At 51.4% G+C, this 20,090-nt stretch overlaps 2 protein-coding genes and 3 long non-coding RNA genes across 9 annotated transcripts in view; 2 read left to right on the forward strand and 3 right to left on the reverse strand.

Moving 5' to 3' along the window:
• The window catches only part of P4HA1 (prolyl 4-hydroxylase subunit alpha 1), a 31,602-nt gene extending 28,439 nt beyond the window's left edge, over positions 1 to 3,163 (forward strand). For all 4 annotated transcript variants that reach the window (XM_008927066.4, XM_018079893.3, XM_008927064.4 and 1 more), the window contains exons 15-16: positions 423 to 519; positions 989 to 3,163. In XM_008927066.4, coding sequence (XP_008925314.1) covers positions 423 to 519; positions 989 to 1,059 — 168 coding nt within the window. In that variant the 3' untranslated portion in view covers positions 1,060 to 3,163. The remainder of the gene's footprint in view (positions 1 to 422; positions 520 to 988) is intronic.
• Positions 360 to 8,705, reverse strand: LOC108640925. Its single transcript, XR_001921595.3, has 5 exons — positions 8,672 to 8,705; positions 7,535 to 7,681; positions 4,088 to 4,211; positions 2,643 to 2,758; positions 360 to 1,076 (listed from the first exon to the last, which is right to left on the reverse strand). It is a non-coding gene; the product is annotated as an uncharacterized LOC108640925 (long non-coding RNA).
• Positions 8,706 to 8,725: 20 nt separating this feature from the next.
• PLA2G12B (phospholipase A2 group XIIB) lies at positions 8,726 to 17,151 on the forward strand. 2 transcript variants are annotated; one of them, XM_008927067.2, is made up of 4 exons: positions 8,726 to 8,975; positions 14,086 to 14,174; positions 15,291 to 15,456; positions 17,033 to 17,151. In XM_008927067.2, the coding sequence occupies exons 1-4, from the start codon at positions 8,741 to 8,743 to the stop codon at positions 17,149 to 17,151; spliced, it is 609 nt and encodes a 202-aa protein (XP_008925315.1). In that variant the 5' UTR covers positions 8,726 to 8,740. The 2 variants fall into 2 exon arrangements, with proteins under 2 accessions (XP_008925315.1, XP_017935385.1); XM_018079896.1 differs by having other exon boundaries at positions 14,086 to 14,162.
• LOC115307736 lies at positions 8,732 to 11,226 on the reverse strand. Its single transcript, XR_003916082.1, has 3 exons — positions 11,125 to 11,226; positions 10,593 to 10,733; positions 8,732 to 8,929 (listed from the first exon to the last, which is right to left on the reverse strand). It is a non-coding gene; the product is annotated as an uncharacterized LOC115307736 (long non-coding RNA).
• On the reverse strand, positions 11,620 to 15,480 carry LOC108640926. The gene is made up of 3 exons (XR_001921596.1): positions 15,372 to 15,480; positions 13,610 to 13,755; positions 11,620 to 11,915 (listed from the first exon to the last, which is right to left on the reverse strand). It is a non-coding gene; the product is annotated as an uncharacterized LOC108640926 (long non-coding RNA).
• Positions 17,152 to 20,090: the final 2,939 nt, after the last annotated feature.

Below are 20,090 nucleotides of genomic sequence, written 5' to 3' on the forward strand. Positions count from 1 at the left end.
CATTACAGTGCTTCGAAACACATCCTGAAAACATTCACATCTCTTAAGTTGCTTTAGTCTTGAGGCATCTGTAGGGAATTCTCCTTGGAATGTCATGTTCCTGTTAGGTTTTTCCCTCAGCAGGGTCTCAAATAAGGTCTACCTTGGCTGGCCTCCTGCTCCTTCTTAGTAAATAATCTTGCTTTCTAAAACTGGTCAGAACTTCAGTGACACTGTCCGGGGGTTTCAAAACTAATTAAGAGCCAAGTATTACACGGACACAAAATAAGTCAAAGGAGACTCATTCCTAAGGAAGCAAATGTTAGACTGTGGAAAAGGACCTGAAATACAAATGCACTTACCTTTGCTTTATCCTTAAGTGAGTTGGTGTTTAAGTGTGTTGTGCAGAGCAGAGTGCTGAGGGTGTCCCCTGCCATTCCCAGGGAACAGCTGTGTTCTGGTACAATCTGTTCCCGAGCGGAGAAGGCGATTACAGCACCCGGCACGCGGCCTGCCCGGTACTAGTGGGGAATAAATGGGGTGAGTACCTGCCTGGGACCCCAGCCTGGGCCTGGGGGGGCCTTGCCTTGCTTCTCTTTTCCCTCTGGACTTCATGGTGGGATAAAAAGCACCCAGAAATGCAGTTCTTTATAAAGAAGTCTATTTAATTTACTTTATCTACTTCATCTCTGTACATTACAGATATTCTATATAGCAGCATATTTTATTATATGTATAAAATACCTGTACAACTGTATCTCTTTTAAGAGTCTTCTGTAGTTTTGCAGGGAAGTTTTTTCCTTCCTGTATTTATTAGACCAACTTCACATTTGTGCATAGCAGGGGGTTGGAAGGAGATGATTTTAATGTCCCTTCCGACCCAAACCCTGTGATTCCACAACTAAAACACTTTAAGAAACTAAGGTAATGCTGTGCTTAACCAACAGCACACTTACCTTCAGCAGGAGCTCCCCACGTGCAGTGATCCCATCCCTTTGTGTCTTTGCAGTATCCAACAAATGGCTCCACGAGCGGGGGCAGGAATTCCGAAGGCCGTGCACGTTATCGGAGCTGGAATGATGCAGAGCCCTCAGTCCCTGGAAAATGCACATCTCCAACAGTTTACAACTGACTAACACTCCACTCCAGGTTCAGTCCCCCCCAGCTGTGGACAGGACAAACGTGCTTTTAGTTCCCTCCCAGTACCCTCCCGAGGTTTTATGAACAGAAAATATTGAGGTTTACGAGTGTTACCGGGAAAAAAAAAGGACAAAATACAGATGAGGGCCACAACTAACTGTGGTGTTGTGTGTGGTGTTCCTGTCACCATCATCCCTCTGAGCAGTGTGGGAAAACAGGGGTGATGTCATGGGAGGGCTCCCCTCTAAGGAACTCTGAGTTAAACCCATTCCTAGTCCTCAATTCCCAGACATTCAGCTCCTTGTTTTCCCAGAGTGCCTGACCACTGCTGTTGAGAACTGCAGGCATCCTTTGTGTTTCTCTGGAAAACAGGTTATTACCACGTTTTAACCTGTTATCCCACTTGCACAAAAGCCCCACAGTTTTAAATTGTCTTCCTTCTTGGCCCCTGTGGGGAATTTGGCTTCTAATCTTGACACCATGAGCCAGCAGTTCCACAGGCAGGGCCAGGATGCTTCCCCAGTGTTGTGCCTGTGTCAGAGCAGCCTGACAACACCCACAGCCCACCTTTCCCCACCTCTGGAATGTTTGTCCACGTGAACAAATGCTGCTTTTGTTCTGTCCCAGCAGCCAGCTCTTCCACCTGCTCCTCGGGCAGGGGGTGGGCATGTTCCCACCTTCATTAATCAAAACAGTCGTGCCTTAGGAGGCTGGAATTTCAAACTGGTGAAGAGACTTCAGGTGCTGAGGTGACACAGAGTCCTCACAGAATGCTCTCCACCCTCGTCCTCCTCACAGCTCTCAAGGTTTCCTGAGAAACTGTCACCCTATTTATTTATAGTCCTGACCCTTCTTTAGATGCAGGCTCGCTGTCATGAACCCTGTCCCTTCCACAGCAGGATTTTTATAGCAAAGTAACCAACTACTCCACTAGCATGAGGGCAAAAATCAAAGGGAGCTGCACCTGACTCTACCTAAACAGTCCAATTTTCTGGATGATTATGGTTTTACTGATTAGGGGTGAAGCCTGAAGTCTTTGCCAAGGAAAAAATTCCAATTTTGGTTAATTGGGTTTTCTGCCTCAATAAAGTCTGGAAAATTGAGCCGAAACGTAGACAAAACCAATTGTTAACGTGCTAGAAATACCTCTGGAATACTGGGAATGCAGTTTAAGGTACTATAGTTGGAGGATCAGAAGACACTTTAAGGTCTTTGCTGGAAAATACATTGTTAAATTCCTGCTGAGCCTGGTAGCAATGGGGCCCACAGAACTGCTCCTCCTTAGCCCTGCCCCTCCCTGCACTGTGCCTGTGCTTTTGGCAGAGGGGAACCAAAGTCCATCCAGCACCTCAGGACACAAACACAAAGTCTCACATCTGTACTGCTCCTTTATTCCAGGCAGCTGCTCCCCAAGAGCAGCAGCTGATCTAAAGGAATTCACCCCGGAGCTGGGTGAGCAGAGGGGATCTTTGAGCACTACATTGTAATAATTAAAAAAAACCCAACAGAATATTTCCACCTACCTGAGTTTTCTCCCTTTTTTGTCCATCTCCATTCCTATCCATGGTCTTCTTTCTTTCTCTTCCCATCTTTTTTAGTTTCATAAGCTCCATGGCTGCAGGTAACTCCTGCCACTTCCCTGCAAGTAAAAAAAGGATGCATAAAAAAAAGGTATCCATAAATGCTTGCAGGGAGCCAATCCCACACAGTGAACAAGCACAGAAGGAAATCCCTGTGCTGCCACCATGAACAGAGGTGGAAAACAGCATTTGGGTTTGCTATTCCCATCTCCCTTCAGCCAACACCCAAGGATGAACCACAAGCTGGAGCTGGGGAATTTTGCTCAACAGCTCCTTCCCTCACCTCAATACCAGTGAGTACTTCCAGTGATAAACACCATTTTAAGGAAGGTCTCAGAGGCATTGCCTGGGGAGTGAAAATGGTTTAGTGCACAACTTTTTAAAGCAGTAAACTACTCCAAGAAAATTCTTCAGGAAAGAAAAATAATTTGTGTTTTGACAATGGAAAATTTCACTTGATTGAAAAAAAAAAAAAAGCCCCAAAACTAAACCTTCAGTCTGCTGAGGCACATCAGGAACGTCCCAGATTATGACAAAAGGTCATTTGATATTTTTCAACTGCAGACAATCCCCATTTCTACTCCCTCTACTGCAGCAGTGTCCATGCATCCAATGCTGACTGTAAGGGATTCCACTGGTGCTGCTGCTTTCTGCCTCACCCCCATCATTTCTCAAAGGGCTTTTGGATCCCGAGCGTGGCTCCCATGTGAATCTAGTTTTGTATTAAAGATGATTGAAAACTGTTTGGCTCACAGTGACTGACAACTGAGAAACTGCCTTACTGTTACTTTTTTTTTGTAATAAAATTTTTAATGTAAAAAAAAAGAAAAAAAAGGAGAACAGGCTTCAAATAAAAGCCACTGCCATCAGCAGTGAGAAATCCTCCACATCCAGCTCTCCTGTATGTGGCTGCTGTAAATCTCATCACACAGGGGTTTATCACTGTCTGTGGAAGATGGAGCTCATCTTCCTCCCTTCACCACCTCGGGGGGCAGGTGCAGGAGATGCTCCTATCACAAATTCCTGTTAAATGTTACACTTTGGGCACTGAAGGACTGCATAAGGGGAGAGCAGATAGTGCTGGGCCCAAAGCACCTTGTGCCTAAAAATTTAGGGCAAGGAGGTCTTGGGGAGGAGTGTGGCCCAGCCTTTGCCTCCCCAGGGCAGTGGTTGGTGGCAGAAGCTGCTGTGGGTTCAGTAACCACACGAGATCTGGGGCTGGAACACCACAGGCACAGCAGAGGGGCACCTGCTCAGAGACCCTTTCCCAAGGGGGACAAATCCGTTTCCTGAAGCCCGAGGTCAAACAAGCACTTGCTCTGGATAGTTCTGGGGGGGAAGAAAGCACCAGAGACTCCAACAGCACCACAGGAAGACCAAGCACTCACGTGTAGGAAGGTCAGGCTGACATCTTCCTTATCCAAACCCTCGGTGGTTTACAGACCACAGCCATTCCTGGGCTTCACCCTCGGGAACAGTGGAGCTCCTGCTTAATTTGTGGCCATCAGGAACCTGCAAAAAGCACAGCAAGGGCTGGTCAGAAGCCTTTGATCCTCCTGCCTGTGGAACGGAGCCTTGTGCTGCTGCTGGAGCACTTGGCTCAGGGGCAGGGAACTGCCCACGGACACAGCTGATGTGCTGGTGGATTTGGCAGCCACAGGATAGGAAATGAGTCTGAAGTGTACCAGCGTTGGTTTATTTTGGAAAGGGGGCTGGATTCCATGCCCAGCCCCTCTGTGCTGCTGCCCTGCTCAGCAAGGCAGGCCCTGGCCCCTCCCCTGGAGGAAGGGAAGGTGGTGGATCAGCCCTGGGACACCCTGACCAGTGCTCGGGTGCCGTGGCTTCCCACCATCCCCCTGGGGCTCTTCTGGCACAGCTGCACCCAGAGCATGTCCACGGGGGTCACAACCACGGGAGGAACCCCACCAGGGTAAGGACTGAGCAGCTGCAGCTGAAAAGGTAGGACAGGGTCAGGGACAGGGAAAAGGGCCTGTGAATGTCACAGGGCAGGGATGAAATGAAGGGAAGGGTCTGACAGGATCACACAATCCCAGAATAGTTTGGGATGGAAGGGACCTTAAAGAGCATCTCATCCCACCCCCTGCCATGGGCAGGGACACCTCCCACTAGCCCAGGTTGCTCCAAGCCCTCTCCAACCTGGCCTTGGACACTTCCAGGGATGGGGCAGCCACAGTTTCTCTGGGCAACCTGTGCCAGGGCCTCCCCACCCTCCCAGCCAAGAATTCCTTCCCAATATCTAAACCCGCTCTCTGTCAATTTAAAACCACTCCTCCTTGTCCTGGCACTCCATCCCTTGTCCAAAGTCCCTCTGCAGCTCTCTTGGAGCCCCTTTAGGCACTGGAAGGGGCTCTAAGGTCTCCATAGAACTTTCTCTTTTCCAGGCTGAACAATCCCAATTCTTTCATCCTTTCCTCCATCCCTCTAATAGCCTTGGTGCCTCCTCTGGACTGGCTCCAGCATCTCCATGTCCTTGCTGTGCTGTTCCCCAGGGCTGGAGGCAGCTCTGCAGGGGGGTCTCACCTGAGGGGCAGAATCACAGGGCAGCACAGGGCTGAAGGGACCTGTCCAGGGACTCCTGGAGAGACTGGACCTGCTCACACACTTGAGCACAGCCCCCACGAGGGAGGGGATCTTCACCCACCCACCCATCTTCCTCCAGCTGCTGGACTCTGACCGACTCAGCCTCGGGTATTTCGTCATCGAGCTGCACTTCTCTGTTCCCATAATCAGTGACTCATCTGGCTCCCAACCCAGCCTTTGGAGCAGCCACGGATCACCCACTAACCTGAACCACAAGCTGCCTCTTCCCTGTGCTAAACACCGACCAGCAACCCCTGGAGCCATCCAAAGCCCACGGAAGAAGAGCTCAGTGCCTCAATCCCACATCCCCAGCAGGCCACCAAGGGAAGGATCCCGGCATAGCACAGACCTGTGGCAGCGTGCTCTGAGAAGGGAATGCACTAGAGGAGCTGGAGCAGCTCCAGCTGCTCCCAGTGTGAAGCCAAGAGAGATTTTCCAGCTCCATATGGGACGGGCTTCACTCCCCTAAGCGTGGGGGACGCAGGCGCACGCGCCCAGCGCTGGGACGGGTGTAGTCACCTCTCTCTCTGGGTACAGTCACCTCTCCCTCCTGCTGCAGGGGCTGCCAGCAGCCTGACAGTGTCCCTGGGAATGTGTGACTCACCACGGCCCGGGGCTGCTCTATATTTAAGCATTACAGAGGCAGAAATGAATGCACCGAGTCAGGAGCACGTACCCCGGGGTCAGGACAAGGTTCAGAACCCAGCTGTCAGAGTTCACAAACAGCATCTCAATCTTCAGAGACAGCAAAACCAGCACAGGGAGGGGGCATTCACAACTGCAGTGGGTCCAAGCCAGGCCTGGTACCTGCTGTGCACACCCATGTCGGGGAGTTCCTCGCTGCTGCAGCTGCTCAGCAGCTCCCTGAGGGAACAGTGTGTCACTTTTACTCAGTCCTACATTTTTCCTGGTCTTCAGATCTTAAAGTCTGGGTGCAACCGAGCTATTTGCAGCTGGACTGGAAACGCCTCAGGAGACTGGTGTGAGGAGGGGAGGAAGGAAGCAGGAGGGAGGAAGGAAGAAGAGTGGCTCATCCCCAGGGCAGGGCACAGGGGCTGCCACGTTTTGGAAAAGCAGTTAAACTGCTTTTTATTCGCAAACCGTTGCTCCAGGACAAGCGACAAACGGGCAAGAAAGTTTCTGACTCCTCTTTTCCCGGGCTTTGCACTTTGCCAGCTCCTCCCTCCCCACCCTATTCAGCTTTCCTAACTAATTCCAATTGATTTTGCAAACAGCCTGGGCTCCAGAGCCACCCCCTCCAGGCTGCATGTCCTGCTCATGACACAATTCCCTGTGGTTTGCATCCTCTGCAGTCCTGCCGGCATTTTTTCCTCTCCGTTTGCCTTCAGCAGCACATGGATCAGGCACCAGGGACCAAGGGATGACAAAAAAAAGCTGCGTTCTGGAATTGCCTCCAGAGCAGCCCTAAAAGGCTCCATATTAAAAGCATGGCACCAAGCACAGACACCCAGGGGCTCTACACATTTCCAAGCCATTCCTAAACAGCTGGTTTGCTTTTTAATTTCTGCCAGGCTGTTGGTAAGGGCTGGGAGCACTGGGACTGCAAACTGGAGTGTCAGGCAGGGCAGGGATTGAGCAGAGACACCAATGGCTCCACTCACTGACAGACACAGCACGGGACTGCTAAGCCCGATTTTCCCTGCACTGGGGCTCCCTGGCACCAAATTCCAGGGACCATTTCCACCCATGGCTGACAGATCAGTCCCCAGCACGGTCTGAACAGCAGGACAAGCCTGAGCTCTCCAGTGCTCCTGCAGGGAAATCCTCACTTCACCATCCTTTGCTTTGTGCCAGGGGTGACACAGGTGTCACAAAAGGCTCACTTAGAGGCAGGGCTGGTTGGTTCCCAGGATCCAGGGAACAGACTCTCTGGGAGCAACCTGGTACCTCTAGCTCAGCCCAAAACATCACCCTAATTTCTCACCAGACATTACAGTGCTCCCCCTCCTTGTCTGCAGTTTGGACACTGCCAACCCCCCTTCCCAATGCTCTCTGTATCCGGGTTTAGCTCTCAAAAGACAAAGCTGGTTTGAGGTTCCCTTTGGATCTCCCACACTCCTCACATGTTCCCCCAGCCAGTAACTGAGCCCAGGCAGTGCTGGGCCTCAGAACAGGTGGAACAAAAAGACAGCAGCTGCCTCTGGCTCCACACTATTTCACAGGAATGGGACCAACCACCTTGTCTGCTCCTCTTCCCCAGTTCTCTGACTTACCTGCCTGGGAAACCAAGACTTGGCTGTGGTCCTTCCTCCTTCATCCCAAGTCTGGAGCACATCACACATGGCCATATCCAGAAAGACACAGGCACTACCACGGGGCTCTGGCCCTTCAGAAGCAGCAACACAGTGAGGCTGAATATCCTGCAATACAATAAAATGCCAGAATTGGTGTTTGTGTTTGCCATATATTTGAAAGACCTGCTGCCCAGCTCCCCCTGAGGAGCAGTGCTGTGCTGGGACACATCCCAAAAGTTTTCTGAGAGCAGCCAGAGACTTCCCATATTGCTTTCCTTCCCTATTCTTTATCAGTGGTTTGCCTTGTCTTTCTGCTGCTCGTGTTCATTTGACTGTTTCCTTTTTAAGGAGTGATTTCCTTGAACTGTCCATCAGCTGTGCAGGGCCCTGGGTCCTGGCAGGGCAGTCCCACCCCAGAGCCAGGACCTGCAGCTCCCCTACAAGCCCCTTTCCTGGCTCAGGTTTTGGTGCCAGCCCTTCCTCACTCTGGGTCAGCAATGCTGTGTGTTTAATTTGGCAGTGTTGACATTCCATAGAAGCTGTAACATCAGCCTTCAGGAGCCACATCAAAGGCAAATACTCATCTACAACACTGATACTGAAGTGGAGGTGATGCCAAGGAATTGCTCCAATGCAGTGTTTGTAATCCCAAACTATTCTAAATTGCTGGATCAACCCCTCTGGGGCTCTGTGGTCCCACATGGTTTGCTGGGAGCAGCTAAGCTGGGTCTCGTCCCACCCCATCCCGTGCCCAGGAGGCACTGGGCAAAGGCAAGGGGTGCTCCTCAGTGTGCTGATCTACTGCTTGGGCAGCAGAAATTTTGGACAGAGATACCCATCTCCCAACAGGCTGGGGAGGGAGTGGGGTGGCCTTATGGGGCAGGTGGAGGGTCCTGGGCAGACAGACCCCGCTCAGCCCCCTAGGGAGGGGTCCCTCCTGGGGAGCTGGAGCCCTGGTGCCACAGGAGCTGAGCCTGTTCCAGCGGGATTGTGCAAACTCACACCTCTGTGAGGTGAACTTGGGCCCAAATCCCGGCGCTGCACTTTGCTCTCCGACTGCAGTGACCTCATGCCGGCTCCCTGGCAGTGTCTAAAGTCCAGGGAGGGGGTGCTTACCCGCCTCCCACCCCGGGCAGCTCGATCCCACTGCTCCCTGTTCCCGAGGCTCCGGGGCTGGACTGCAGCATGAGGCTGCTGCTCCGGGCAGCGCTGCTGTGCCTGTGCCTGGGGCCGGGGCAGTGCTCCGAGGGGGCAGCACGGGAGAGCACCGGCCACCAGGACCCACAGGCAGAGTCATCCTACTCCGACTGGGGCATCGACACCATCCGGGACGGCTTCGAAACGGTCAACAGCTACTTCGACTCCTTCCTGGAGCTGCTCGGGGGGAAGAACGGCGTCTGTCAGTACAGATGTCGGTACGGTGAGTGCCCTCACTGCTGCTGGCTCCCTCTCCTTCCCTGGCCACAGCCAGCTCTGCTCTCCGTGACCTGCCCCTGCTGTGCTCGGCACAGTCACACCTTCTCTGCCATGCCCGCACAGGGACACCTTCTCTGCACAGGGACACCGAGCCCTCCTCCTTCCCTGTGCCCAGGACAGCCCGAGCTCACACAGGGACACCAAGCCCTCCTCCTTCCCCGTGCCCAGGACAGCCCGAGCCCAGAGCCCCGGGCACGGTGGCAGGATGAGAGGACCCAGGCTCTGCAGGAGGGGCACACGGGGTACCCAGGCTGCCCGGAGCCCTGCAAGGGGCAGGGTGGGCAGAGAGCCCGAGGGCAGGCCGAGCCCGCGGCCCCAACTCAGCAGCTCCAGGAGTGCCCTTATTCAGCAGCTGCGAGCTGGCCGACGCCGCGGGCTGGAGGAGGGGAAAGAACAGGGAGGAGACCGGGGGAACCTTTAGTACCCGCGGTGGAATGAGGCAGCTCTCGCTTGCCTTGGACTTTAGAGCGATTTACCAAAAAGGAGGAATTTGGTTTGTGCCGGGGGCAGGATGAAGGGGGTCTCAGGGAGGGCAGGGCAGGGCACGGGGTGTGCAGAGCTGCAGGTCTGTGGGGTGACAGACACGGGCAGCACCAGCCATCAGCAGGGTACCCGCTGAAACAACCTGCTTGGGAGCAAGCAAGGAGGCTTCCTACAGACTGTATCCTCTCCTCAGCCTCCTGCAACTGTCCCCACAGCAAACCTTGTCCTCTGTCACCTCAGCCTGCCCATCCACAACAGCCTGGCAGCCCCTTTCCCCCAGCTTCATCCCACACCCCTAGTGACTGCCCAGCAAGGTGCTTGTGAGCACAGAGGGATTTCAAGCCCTCTTCTTCCCTGAGCATCGGTTTTCACAAAAACACTCCATGTTTTGGGGAGATCCCACTGACTCTCTTTCAGCCTGGATGCATCCCATGGACCTCCTGCCCCTCCCAGCCAGGGTGCTGGGAGAAATAGCTATTGCAGGGATGACCTGAGCCCACTGTCAGGGGCAGAGGGGGCATGCTTAACCAAAATGGGGCCACAGGGAGGTTAAAATCAGTCTGAAAGTTGTTGAGTTTCTTGTTCTGTTTCTGAATAACGTGTATATGTATCTGTCCTCCCACTCCTGCCAGCTCTGCTCCTCAGGTCCCACACTAACACCGAACAAGGGGGGCAGCAGGCTAGGCAATCCCCCCATGGAATGGAGGGAGTCAGGCACCTCAGCCCCACAGTGGCCCTGGTCCCTCAGCCCAGGGCCCCACAGCCCCCCCAGCTCAGGTTGCCTCTCTGCAGCAGCTCAGGAGGGCCACTGGTGTCCCCAGTGTCTGGGGGAGGCAGCCCCCACACACCCCACAGCACGAGGCCATGTGCCCATGGGGCAGCCTGTCCCCGTGTCACAGTGTGGCAGTGACAACCTCCTCAAGGTCCACACTGTGCTCCAGATTCAGAGCAGAAGGGGGCTCGCCCTTCTTAATGCAAAGGCTGAACCCCCTGGGTGGTGAATAACGTGGCTGGGGCTGCAGTGGGCCTGAGGCAACGCTGCTGTTCAGAACTGCTTTCAGGGATTCTCAGGACTCACCAAATCCTGGAGAAGTCATTGCTTTTGGACACACCCCGAGGCTCTCCCTGCCTCTGTCCCTGTGAAGAGCATCTCCAGAGAGCAGCACAAAGGCCTGCTCCACCCGAGAGCATCCTGTGTCTCACTGGAGCAGCGTTTTACCTAGAAAGGAAAAGGAACAAGCACATCGTTATCCCAGCTCTCATCCTCTGCTGAACAACTCATTAATCACTGGCTGAAGGAGGAAACTATTGAAACACTGCCCATGTGCCTCCAAGGGTCCTGCTGGACCCTTCCAGGACCGTTTGTCCGTGCCAGTCTCTAGCACAGACGTTGCAAACCGTGAGTGCAGAAGATGCCAGGATGATCCCAAACCAGTGAGATCCAGCCTGTGCCCAGAAGAACAAACACAAACCATCTTTATGCTGAATCAGGGCCCAAATGCTTTTCTTCCCCAGGCAAAAAGCAAAAAATTATGCCTTCTACTTTCTTTCATTTCAGCCAAGAAATACCAATAATAGCTTATTTTGCTCCAGTAAAGATCAGGACTCACCTCTAATTGCCACATCCATCTTCAGCTGAGCACATAGCACTTGGCTCTAAGACTCTCCTGATTTTTCAGCAGCTAGTGAGGTCTGAAAACAAACAACTTGATGGATTATTCACTTAAATCAGGACATTAGAATTACACTGGCATTCACTGGCAAACAGCTGCTCCTGCTTACAAAGAGTCTCTGGGCATCTCAGGGGAAACAAAGAGTCTGAGCTGGGAGGGGAGTAAAGCCCTTGTAGCTTCCTTCAGCTCTCTGACCAGGCAGGACTTCAATGCTTTGCCCAGCGTTTGGCCCTGAAGGCCTTAAGATGAGGAGGCACCTCCAGGCTGTGAGAAAAGAGCCTTCAAAGTCAGGCTCTCCAGCACTGCACTAAAAGGCTGTGGCAAGCAGGAGAACCTCTGCTCAAAGCCTGCCTGGGGCACAGAAACAACGATGGACCACCCAAAACTGCCAGGAGCCCCGAGACCATCTATTCAGCAGAAACACACTCACCTCCCCCTGCCAGGGTCCCAGCACTGCAGTGTGTGGGACCTCCTGCATGGCCAGCAGCTGCTCAGCCAGCTGGCTGCTCTCCAGCCTCTGGGGAAGCTACAACAGCCTGGAGACCTTAAAATGCAGCAGGGAGACTCAGCTTCAGCTCCAAGGCTCTGCCAACAAGGCAGTGCCCTGGAATATATTTTCTTGACTGCAAGAATGGGCAAGCAATAAGTGGTAACAGGAGCAGGGATTTGATGCTCGTGGAGAGTCGGGAACGCCTGGTATTTCTGATCTGCTTTTGTTTTCCTGTTAACTAGAAAACAAGGCATGGGAGAGAGGTTAATAGTGGTGTAAGAGTTCATAAAGAGGCACTTTACAAATTATTAAGCTCTATTTTCAGAGAGGAGGGGGCAGGTTTCCTACAAGGGCTCATCTCAGAGGCAGTTCAGTGTTTTGTTGATCACCACAACTCTCATGTGAGGGTTTTTTCCTCAGGACAACTTTCTAAGGCATTCTAACAAGCTGTGACTTCAGCTTAATGGAAGGTTTGCTCTGGAAACAGAGTTATCTGCGGCTTGGAACTAGGTAATGGAGCTTGGAACTCTCCATATCCCCAAACAGTCTCACCCCTGCTCTGACTTACCTTATCCCATTAATTGGCAATGTGCTGCAGGAACATAACTTAATATTACAAGCAAGTCATTCCAATTTGACTCCATCCTGCAAAACCCACTGTGGATTTTGGACTTTGCCTCCTACCTCAGCTCAGGAACATTTGAATTCTGAGTCCCAATTCTCATCCCCTTCCAAAAGAACAACAAGGCTCATTTGGAAGGGGAAAATTGACCGTTGGCATCTCACAGCTGGACAGGATTTCAGTTTCTTCTTTATTTGTTGCAAATCTGTTATTTAAACTAAACCACCCTGACAATTTTTACCTGAGCAGGTGCTGGGCACACTCCTACATAAGACCTTTCAAGGCATTTGGCTGTGAGGTCTTCTCAAGAGCACAGTAGATTTATGGCTATATTAACCACTGGCATTTTAGGTACCTCAACACAAAAAAGGGGAAGGAGTCTTAAATAATTATCAGTGCTGACAAGGAGAAAGCAGTGGAAATTGAGTTTAAAAGAACCCGACCCTGTCTGAAGGGCTGAACTAGATCCATTTAATGTCTATATAAATTCTCTAGCAGTGCTCAGGGAAGTAGAAACTTAACCTTTGATGTGACAGACTTACAGAAGACTCAGCTCACATGTCTTTGTTGGAAAATTCACACAGCTTACAATGTCTTCCCAGAGCAGTGACAGGACCCAGGGAACGGCTGGAGCTGTGTCAGGGAGGGTTAGGCTGGATATTAGAACAAGGTTCTTCCCCCAGAGGGTGGTTGGCACTGACCAGGCTCCCCAGGGCAGTGGGCACAGCCCCAAGGCTGCCAGAGCTCCAGGAGGGTTTGGAGACAGGCTTGGATTGTTGGGGTGTCCTGGGCAGTGCCAGGAGTTGGACTCGGTGACCCTTGTGGGTCCTTTCCAACTGAGGATATTCTGTGACAAATGTCTTGTTTTAACACCTCACTCTGCATTGGAGATCCCCCTTTTGCAAACCCAGCTGGGACTGAAAGAAGCACTGAACACACACTGAGGGAGAGCACAGAGAAACCCAGCTCCCTGAGGGGGGTCTCCACAACTTCTCCAGGGGAGAATCCTCTCCCACCCTTAAACACACTCCTTGTGCAGCAGGACCAAGGCACACAGGCAGCCTGGAGATGTGTTCTCCCCAAACAGGGGGTGTTGGCTGGGGATAACAGAAAGAGGATGAGACAGGGCAGGGAATAGCCACATCTCCTTTCCACACAGATGGTTCCCACCCCAGTCCTGAGCACACCCCCCTCACACCCAGAGTGCTCTGTCAGCCATACACAGAACTCCAGCATGGCTGGGACACAGGAGGGCTGCACACCTTCAAAAATCAGAATTAAATGATTAAAATGCTGCTGAAGCTACTTACTGTTTGCTGGACTCTTTCTGCATTAGGTAAATAATTACTCATAGAGGGAATTCTTGCTCCTTTATGCATATTAAGAAGCAGAGTGAGGGAGGTGCAGGGATTAAAGGAATAGAAACGATTTGCAAAACGTGGCAGTGCATCACCATCTGCAGAAAATGGACCAAGAAGACCTGCTCAGAGCCAGATCAGACATGCAAGGTCTAACACAATTTTGTGGAGCCCCGTAGCACACCAACACCAAGAAAGAACTGAGGGTGGAAAGAAACCCCTTGCTAAGCTAGTGGTGTAACTCCTTGCAGGAGTTAAAACCCCACCTGGGTGATCCCAGCTGTGCAGAGCTCTCAGGAGGCACATTCCTGGACTGGAATGAAGTGTTTGGGGATGCAGACCAAAGGGGAGCTGTCTGCCACTCCTTGCTTTGTGGTGCTACCTCTTGGGAAGATGGGCTTTCCTAACCCTTCTCCTTTCTTTTCCAGGGAAGGCTCCAATGCCACGACCTCACTACAAGCCCCAGGAACCCAACGGCTGTAGCTCCAATTTTCTGGGGCTCAAGGTACCCGAAAGTGTATGTACTGAAATGGGGCAGCTCCCTAATCACAAAACCAGCCAGTAATTCTGAGAAGAGAGAAGGGAACACGTTCAGTGCTGGGAAGCTCGGTGACACTGTGCACACAGCAATACCTGAGTGCATCCTCCACCCCTGGCCCTTCACCCCTCCCAGGCTTTTTGCCTCTGCCAAGCACTGAATTAAACACATGGGCTTTGATGCTGCACCTGCCTGTTATTTTAAAGGCAATTAATGAAATCATATCAGAGTCGCTGGGAAAAGCACTCCCAGGAGGCTCTCAGAGCAGGAATTCCCCTTTAGCTCATGCAGCCCATGAAGTCTGCAGCAATTAGGCAGATTCCTGCTCTGAAAGCCCCTCTCTTTGCAGCCCATTTTGCATGTTAGGTTTAGTCCCTTAAACTCTATTTCACTGCAAACCTTGTGGGTATGTCTGTGGTAGCTCCTCCTGACATGGGCAATCACAGGCACAACGAAGGAACAATTCATCTCCTAAATATTACATGAGGAAGGCCAAAAAGAGGAATAATTTATAACAAGCTAATGAGTCCAATCTCTCCAGAAGACAGGCCTTCTGCCCCCTCAGTCCCACGGTTATTAGCTAAGCTTGCTGTTTACTCCAGGAGAGCAGAACTCCCCTGACCACGCCGTGTTTGTCCTTGGCCTCACAAGTGCATCTCTGAGAAATGAGTCATTAGAAACACCTATGGCAGATTTATTAGGCCAAAATGCAGGACTTGTTACATTTTGGGAAAAGGAGGAAAAAGGGGCTTTTGCCACTGCTGGCAAGGACATGGAGCTCTCTGATGAGCTCGGACAAACGAAAAACAGCAAATGGTTGTGGAGGGGCTGTTTCCCCCCTCTCTACCAGAGGTTTATCCCCTGTGACAGAGAGGGGAGAAGGGAATGGGATCTACCCTGCACTGAATCTGCACCACTGTCACCACTTTCTTCAGATGGTGAGGGAGCATCCCATGTTCCCTCCTTCTGCCCCAGCTATCCGGGGAAATTTCTGGAGAAGGGACCAGCTGGGCTCTGCAGCACCTCGCCCCATCACAGCTGTGTGAGCCTGAGGCCAGGACACAGCCCAGGGACACTTCTTTTCTCTTTCCCCAGCTAGATTTGGGCATCCCTGCCATGACCAAGTGCTGTAACCAGCTGGACATTTGCTATGACACCTGCGGGGCCAACAAGTACCGCTGTGACGCCAAGTTCCGCTGGTGCCTCCACTCCATCTGCTCCGACCTCAAGCGCAGCCTCGGCTTCGTCTCCAAGGTCCAAGGTGGGCTCCCCAGCTGGCATTCCCTGGGGAGGGAACCAGAGGTGGCAGGGAGGGGAGGGTGAGGGCAAAGAGCCCTTTTTCCTGGCCAAAAGAAGCAAAAATCGGCAGTAGGGAGCAGCACTTGTGCCCTGTGCTTGTCACTGGTGGGTCAGGGATGGGTGAGAACACAGAGATTTGCCCCCTCTGCCACACACTTCTGTCCCGAGACTGGAGACCTACAGGGGTTTTGGCATTTGGAAAACATTACAATGTAGAAAGGAAAACAAAAAAACTCCAAAAAAACCCAGGAAGCAATTCCTTCAAAGCTTGGATGCCCTCCCAGAGAGTTCAAACATGGGATACCAAAAACCTTCCAGAGCCACTAAAGCCACACACTAAACCTGTCCTGTACGTGGCCAAGGGCCAACAAACTGGGAGAGCCAAGGACAGGACTGTCTGGGATGTGGTTCCCAGATAAGAGATGCTGATGGCAGCAGGGACACACCGCAGTGTGGGTGGTGGCTGAGCCACTGCTGAGCCATCCAGGGCAGATCTGGATTGCCCAGAAGTGCTAATGAAAGCTCTAGTGATGTGTCAGCAGTTCAAGTGCCACCCTGGTTTTGCCTAAATTTTAAAAGGCTCATTCTGCAAGTCTGAGAAGAGCTTTTTGGTAAGGGCTGTGTTTGGTAATCTCTGCTGATGCCCTGCTGTAAGGTGTCCTTAAATGTGCATTTGTTTTCTGAAGGTACAGCCTGATTAGGACACATGGGAGGTCTGTAACACCAGTACTAGTGCAGATGGCTCCCCACCGTGTCACTTATCTGGGATCCTCTCCACTGACTCACCAGGAGCCCAGGGAAAGCAGGCAGGGGAAGAGCAGCTGCACTCCCTTGGTGTGGGCACAAACATTCCAGCTGCAGCAAGTGCCACTTTGCCAAAGCCTTGGTTTTACCACTGACTCATCACAGCCTCTTCAACTCCCAAAGGAGCAGGAGCTTTGAGGTGCTTGGAGAGGCTGAGATGGGAGAAGACAGTCCCAAAGGCAAGGCTTTCCCAAATTTATTATGCATACAACAATCAATGTTATGCCAGTGAGTAAACCCTAAAGTCCTTATAATAACCAATTATTTACTGACAAGCAGTTTCAGGGTTGCTTTTTGGGATGAGGAGGGGCTAGCAGTCAGGCACTCAGCTGTTCCAACTGTAGGAGGATTTTTCCTGCTGGCATCATAACTCTCCAAAAGCACAACAAGGTCGGTCAATAGTGGCTATAGGCTAAACTGAGGGGAGAGGGAGCCAGGAAAGGCAGCCACTTTTGCAGTGTGGAGGTCTCCTGGGAAATATGCTTGGTAAACAGTGTTGTTTGCAGAGCCCCAGGTGATCTATCACCCAGTAAAGCCTGAGAGAGGCAAGAAAGGAGGGGTGAGAGGGGAGAGACGAGGGAGAAGAGGAGCCCCCAGTCCTGCAGAAGGAACCTCGGGGTCTGTAAGGATGCAGTTCCCAGGGGGAGGATGAGAGCCCCAAGGGGCAAACCCCAAAGCCCAGGGAGCTCAGTGGGGTGCCACCACTCACCTGCCTGGCCCTGTCCTTTCCCCAGCCTGCGAGTCGGTGGCAGACACCGTGTTCAACGCCGTGTGGACGCTGGGCTGCCGGCCCTTCATGAACAGCCAGAGGAGCGCCTGCATCTGCAGCGAGGAGGAGCGCGACGAGCTGTGAGCAGGAGCTGCCGAGGGTCCCCTCTCCACACAGTGACTCCTGTCACCCCTGGGCTCACATCAACACAGCCCGTGGGCACGGCGGGGACAGCCTGGGAGCACGGGGCAGCCGTGCCTGCTGTCCACCTCAGCAGCAGCCCAACAGCCCTGCTGCCCCTTTCCAAGGCCAGCAGCCTGGGAGATCTGATGCCAATCTTCTCCGTGGACTGACCAGGGGAGGCAAGCAGGATGCAGTGCTGGTTATAAAAAGGGGCTTTACCTTGAACACACACCTGTTAGCTCCTCCCATCCTGGAACTCTCTAATTTGCCATGCAAGGCATTAGGTTTCTGCAACCCCTGTGAAATTCCTGGTCCATGGACATGCTATTTACGTTTTTCCACCACTGGTAACAGACTAAAGAAGGGTAATTTGCTTTCAGTACATTGCTCACACCCATCCCTGACATTTTCCATCCCATCATTGCACACCCTGACAACCCTGCATATTTAAATATCTGGTGGATCCTAAAACAATCTAAAACATCTGGAGATTTGGTAAACACGAGAAGGACGTGAGGTGTTTGTGATAAAGGCATAATTCATATTTGGGACCAAAGCCCATCACTTCTCAGATGTGAAATCCCAGCCCTCTTCCCCCAAGTCTCAGGAGACAAAGCTGCTTTTCTTTGGCAGTGTCATCCACATCTATTTAATTATTTTCCTCCTACACCATTTAACAAAGCTTTTCCCTTCGGATCCCTTTTGACACAAAATGGCTGGGTATCCACTCCCATCTTCTGCACGAGGGAAACAGGAAGCTCACAGTGGCCTTGGATGAGATATTCCAAATTCTGGAGGCTTATCTGTCAGATGACAGGGCTGACGTGCTACCTCTGTGGGGCTGCTATCAGCAGCCTCAGACACCGCTCCTTCTAAAACGTGGTTAATGCTCCCATCTGTTATGGAGAGCTTTTATTGCATGCAAAATTAGAATTTAAAGTGGTATATGGCATTTCATCTCCACACAGCATTGGCAGACAGCTTTCAGCTGGGTTTCTCGTTGGAAGGAAGTTGTTACTGGGCGCTCGTGCCGTGCCACGTAAATATTTCAGCAGCTTCTGCAAACATATTTATGGTTATGTTCTTCCATCTGCCACGGAGAAGTTAAGGCTGCAGAAGGGTGATTTAACCAGAGTGGAAAGAGTCTGTCTTAGTTACTTTTCTTCCAGTTTGGGTTTAAATGTGTGCACGGAGCTATAAATTAATTAAGCTCCATATTTCTGTTCTCACCAGTTGTCTTTGCTTCCCAGAGAACAGCAATGAGATGTTCAACTGGCCCCAAACAGGCTGAGACAACAAGAGCCCACTGGTATCCAGACCAGGAAAATGGCAGTGACTGCCTGGGGTGTTTTCCATTATGGAGGACCTTAATTTACACTGATCAGAGGCAATGACATCCTTTCCCAGCTGGGCTAATGCCACTGGAGAGGAACATTGCTGTGTGTGTCTGTCTGGACAGACAGCCTTGATCATCCATCTAAGAAACACATGCTTTTGCCCAGGGATGGGAAGGAAACATCCCTCATTCCAGACACTTCCCCAACTTCACATTTTGTTGGTGAAATGGTGCCTGTTGCCTGTTTAAATGTGAACATACTCTTAGGATTAAATGACAAAGAAATTAAAGCGTCTACATTGTCTACACTCAACAGCCAACTGGCTGGAAAATGTCTTCAAATATTTTACAGTTCAAATGATATCAGAGTAAAGGCAAGCAACTGCTGGTAGGTGGTGACATACACTGGAGAAATCAAAGGGTTTGAACAGAACCTCTCTGTGCAGACACTGATGCGTCGGAGACGCCACTAACATAAATCATAATTTCTTCATGTTTCAGACCACCATTCACCCCCAAACCCTAGAGCCTGCTGCATGCAGACCAGCTGCTGAATAAGTGCCTTTTCCTCTCTGGTAATTTGCAAAACCCCACGAGCAGCTCTACAAGGAAATTTCTGAACCTCCAAGCGGAGGCAGTGACTTGAGAAAACCATCAGATAATCCCAGGTAGGAGAAAACCAGTGCATGAACTCCAGTAAAACTGCATTAAAACCAAAAATTGCTTCCCCTCCACACTGCTATCCAGTGGTGTACAGCCCTGGAAGCAGCTGATCACAGGATTCTCCAGGTCAATGCACAAACCTTGGGTCACCTTCGCTCCCGCTCTGCTCTCGACAGGAAGATGACACTGTGCTCACCCCGTGGCTTCTCATGGGCTTCGTGTCTTGGCAGGATTATTTTTCACCTCCTGCTGACTTCAAGCCATTCAGCCAATGGGCCCTCCACAGACAGCAATCTCTGTTTCCACTGGGGGCATAAAAGCAGGGACTAGGACCTCAGGTAAATAGGTGTTTATACCTGGATATTCCAAGCCATAGATACCTTGGATATCCCAATCTGGATTTCTTAGCTAAAGAGCTGCAGAGCAGAAAAGCTGCTTCACATGAACTTGCCAGGAAGAGCTAAATAACGTGCACAATAACTGAAATAAGCCAGGAAAGGAACCTCTCCCTCCATCACTCCCCCACATCCCTTTCACATGAACAAACAACACCAGTTCCCTCTCCAGAAGGCCCCAGATCATTAATTTAATTTCCCAGCACTTGTTTTATCAAAACAAGTATATATAGCAAGGGCTGCCTGAACAAAGAAGTGACAGGAAGAAACTACCCGTGTGGTCCTAATGCAGATGTGAATCAGCAGAACAGCAATCCTAGGAGGAGGCTTTTTCCTCTCTTTTTCTTTCACATATGGCTAGATAAGACAGGAACAGTGTCTTTCCACTTATGCCTACGTATCATCACAGAAATGATGATTTACTCTAAAATACACACATATTCCCAGATTGGAAAAGCAGCCATGAAGCCATTTAGAAAAGTCATGAAACTCTCAGCCCATTAAAT

Source organism: Manacus vitellinus, unplaced genomic scaffold (genome assembly GCF_001715985.3).
Source record: "Manacus vitellinus isolate BGI_N305 unplaced genomic scaffold, ASM171598v3 scaffold_48_pilon, whole genome shotgun sequence".
NCBI lineage: Eukaryota > Metazoa > Chordata > Aves > Passeriformes > Pipridae > Manacus > Manacus vitellinus.

Coding starts and splice junctions, on each gene's coding strand:
- PLA2G12B (XM_008927067.2), top strand. CDS start 8,741: ATGAGGCTGCTGCTCCGGGCAGCGCTGCTGTGCCTGTGCCTGGGGCCG. Junction 8,976..14,085: donor TCAGTACAGATGTCGGTACG/GTGAGTGCCCTC, acceptor TTTCTTTTCCAG/GGAAGGCTCCAATGCCACGA. Junction 14,175..15,290: donor GGCTCAAGGTACCCGAAAGT/GTATGTACTGAA, acceptor CTCTTTCCCCAG/CTAGATTTGGGCATCCCTGC.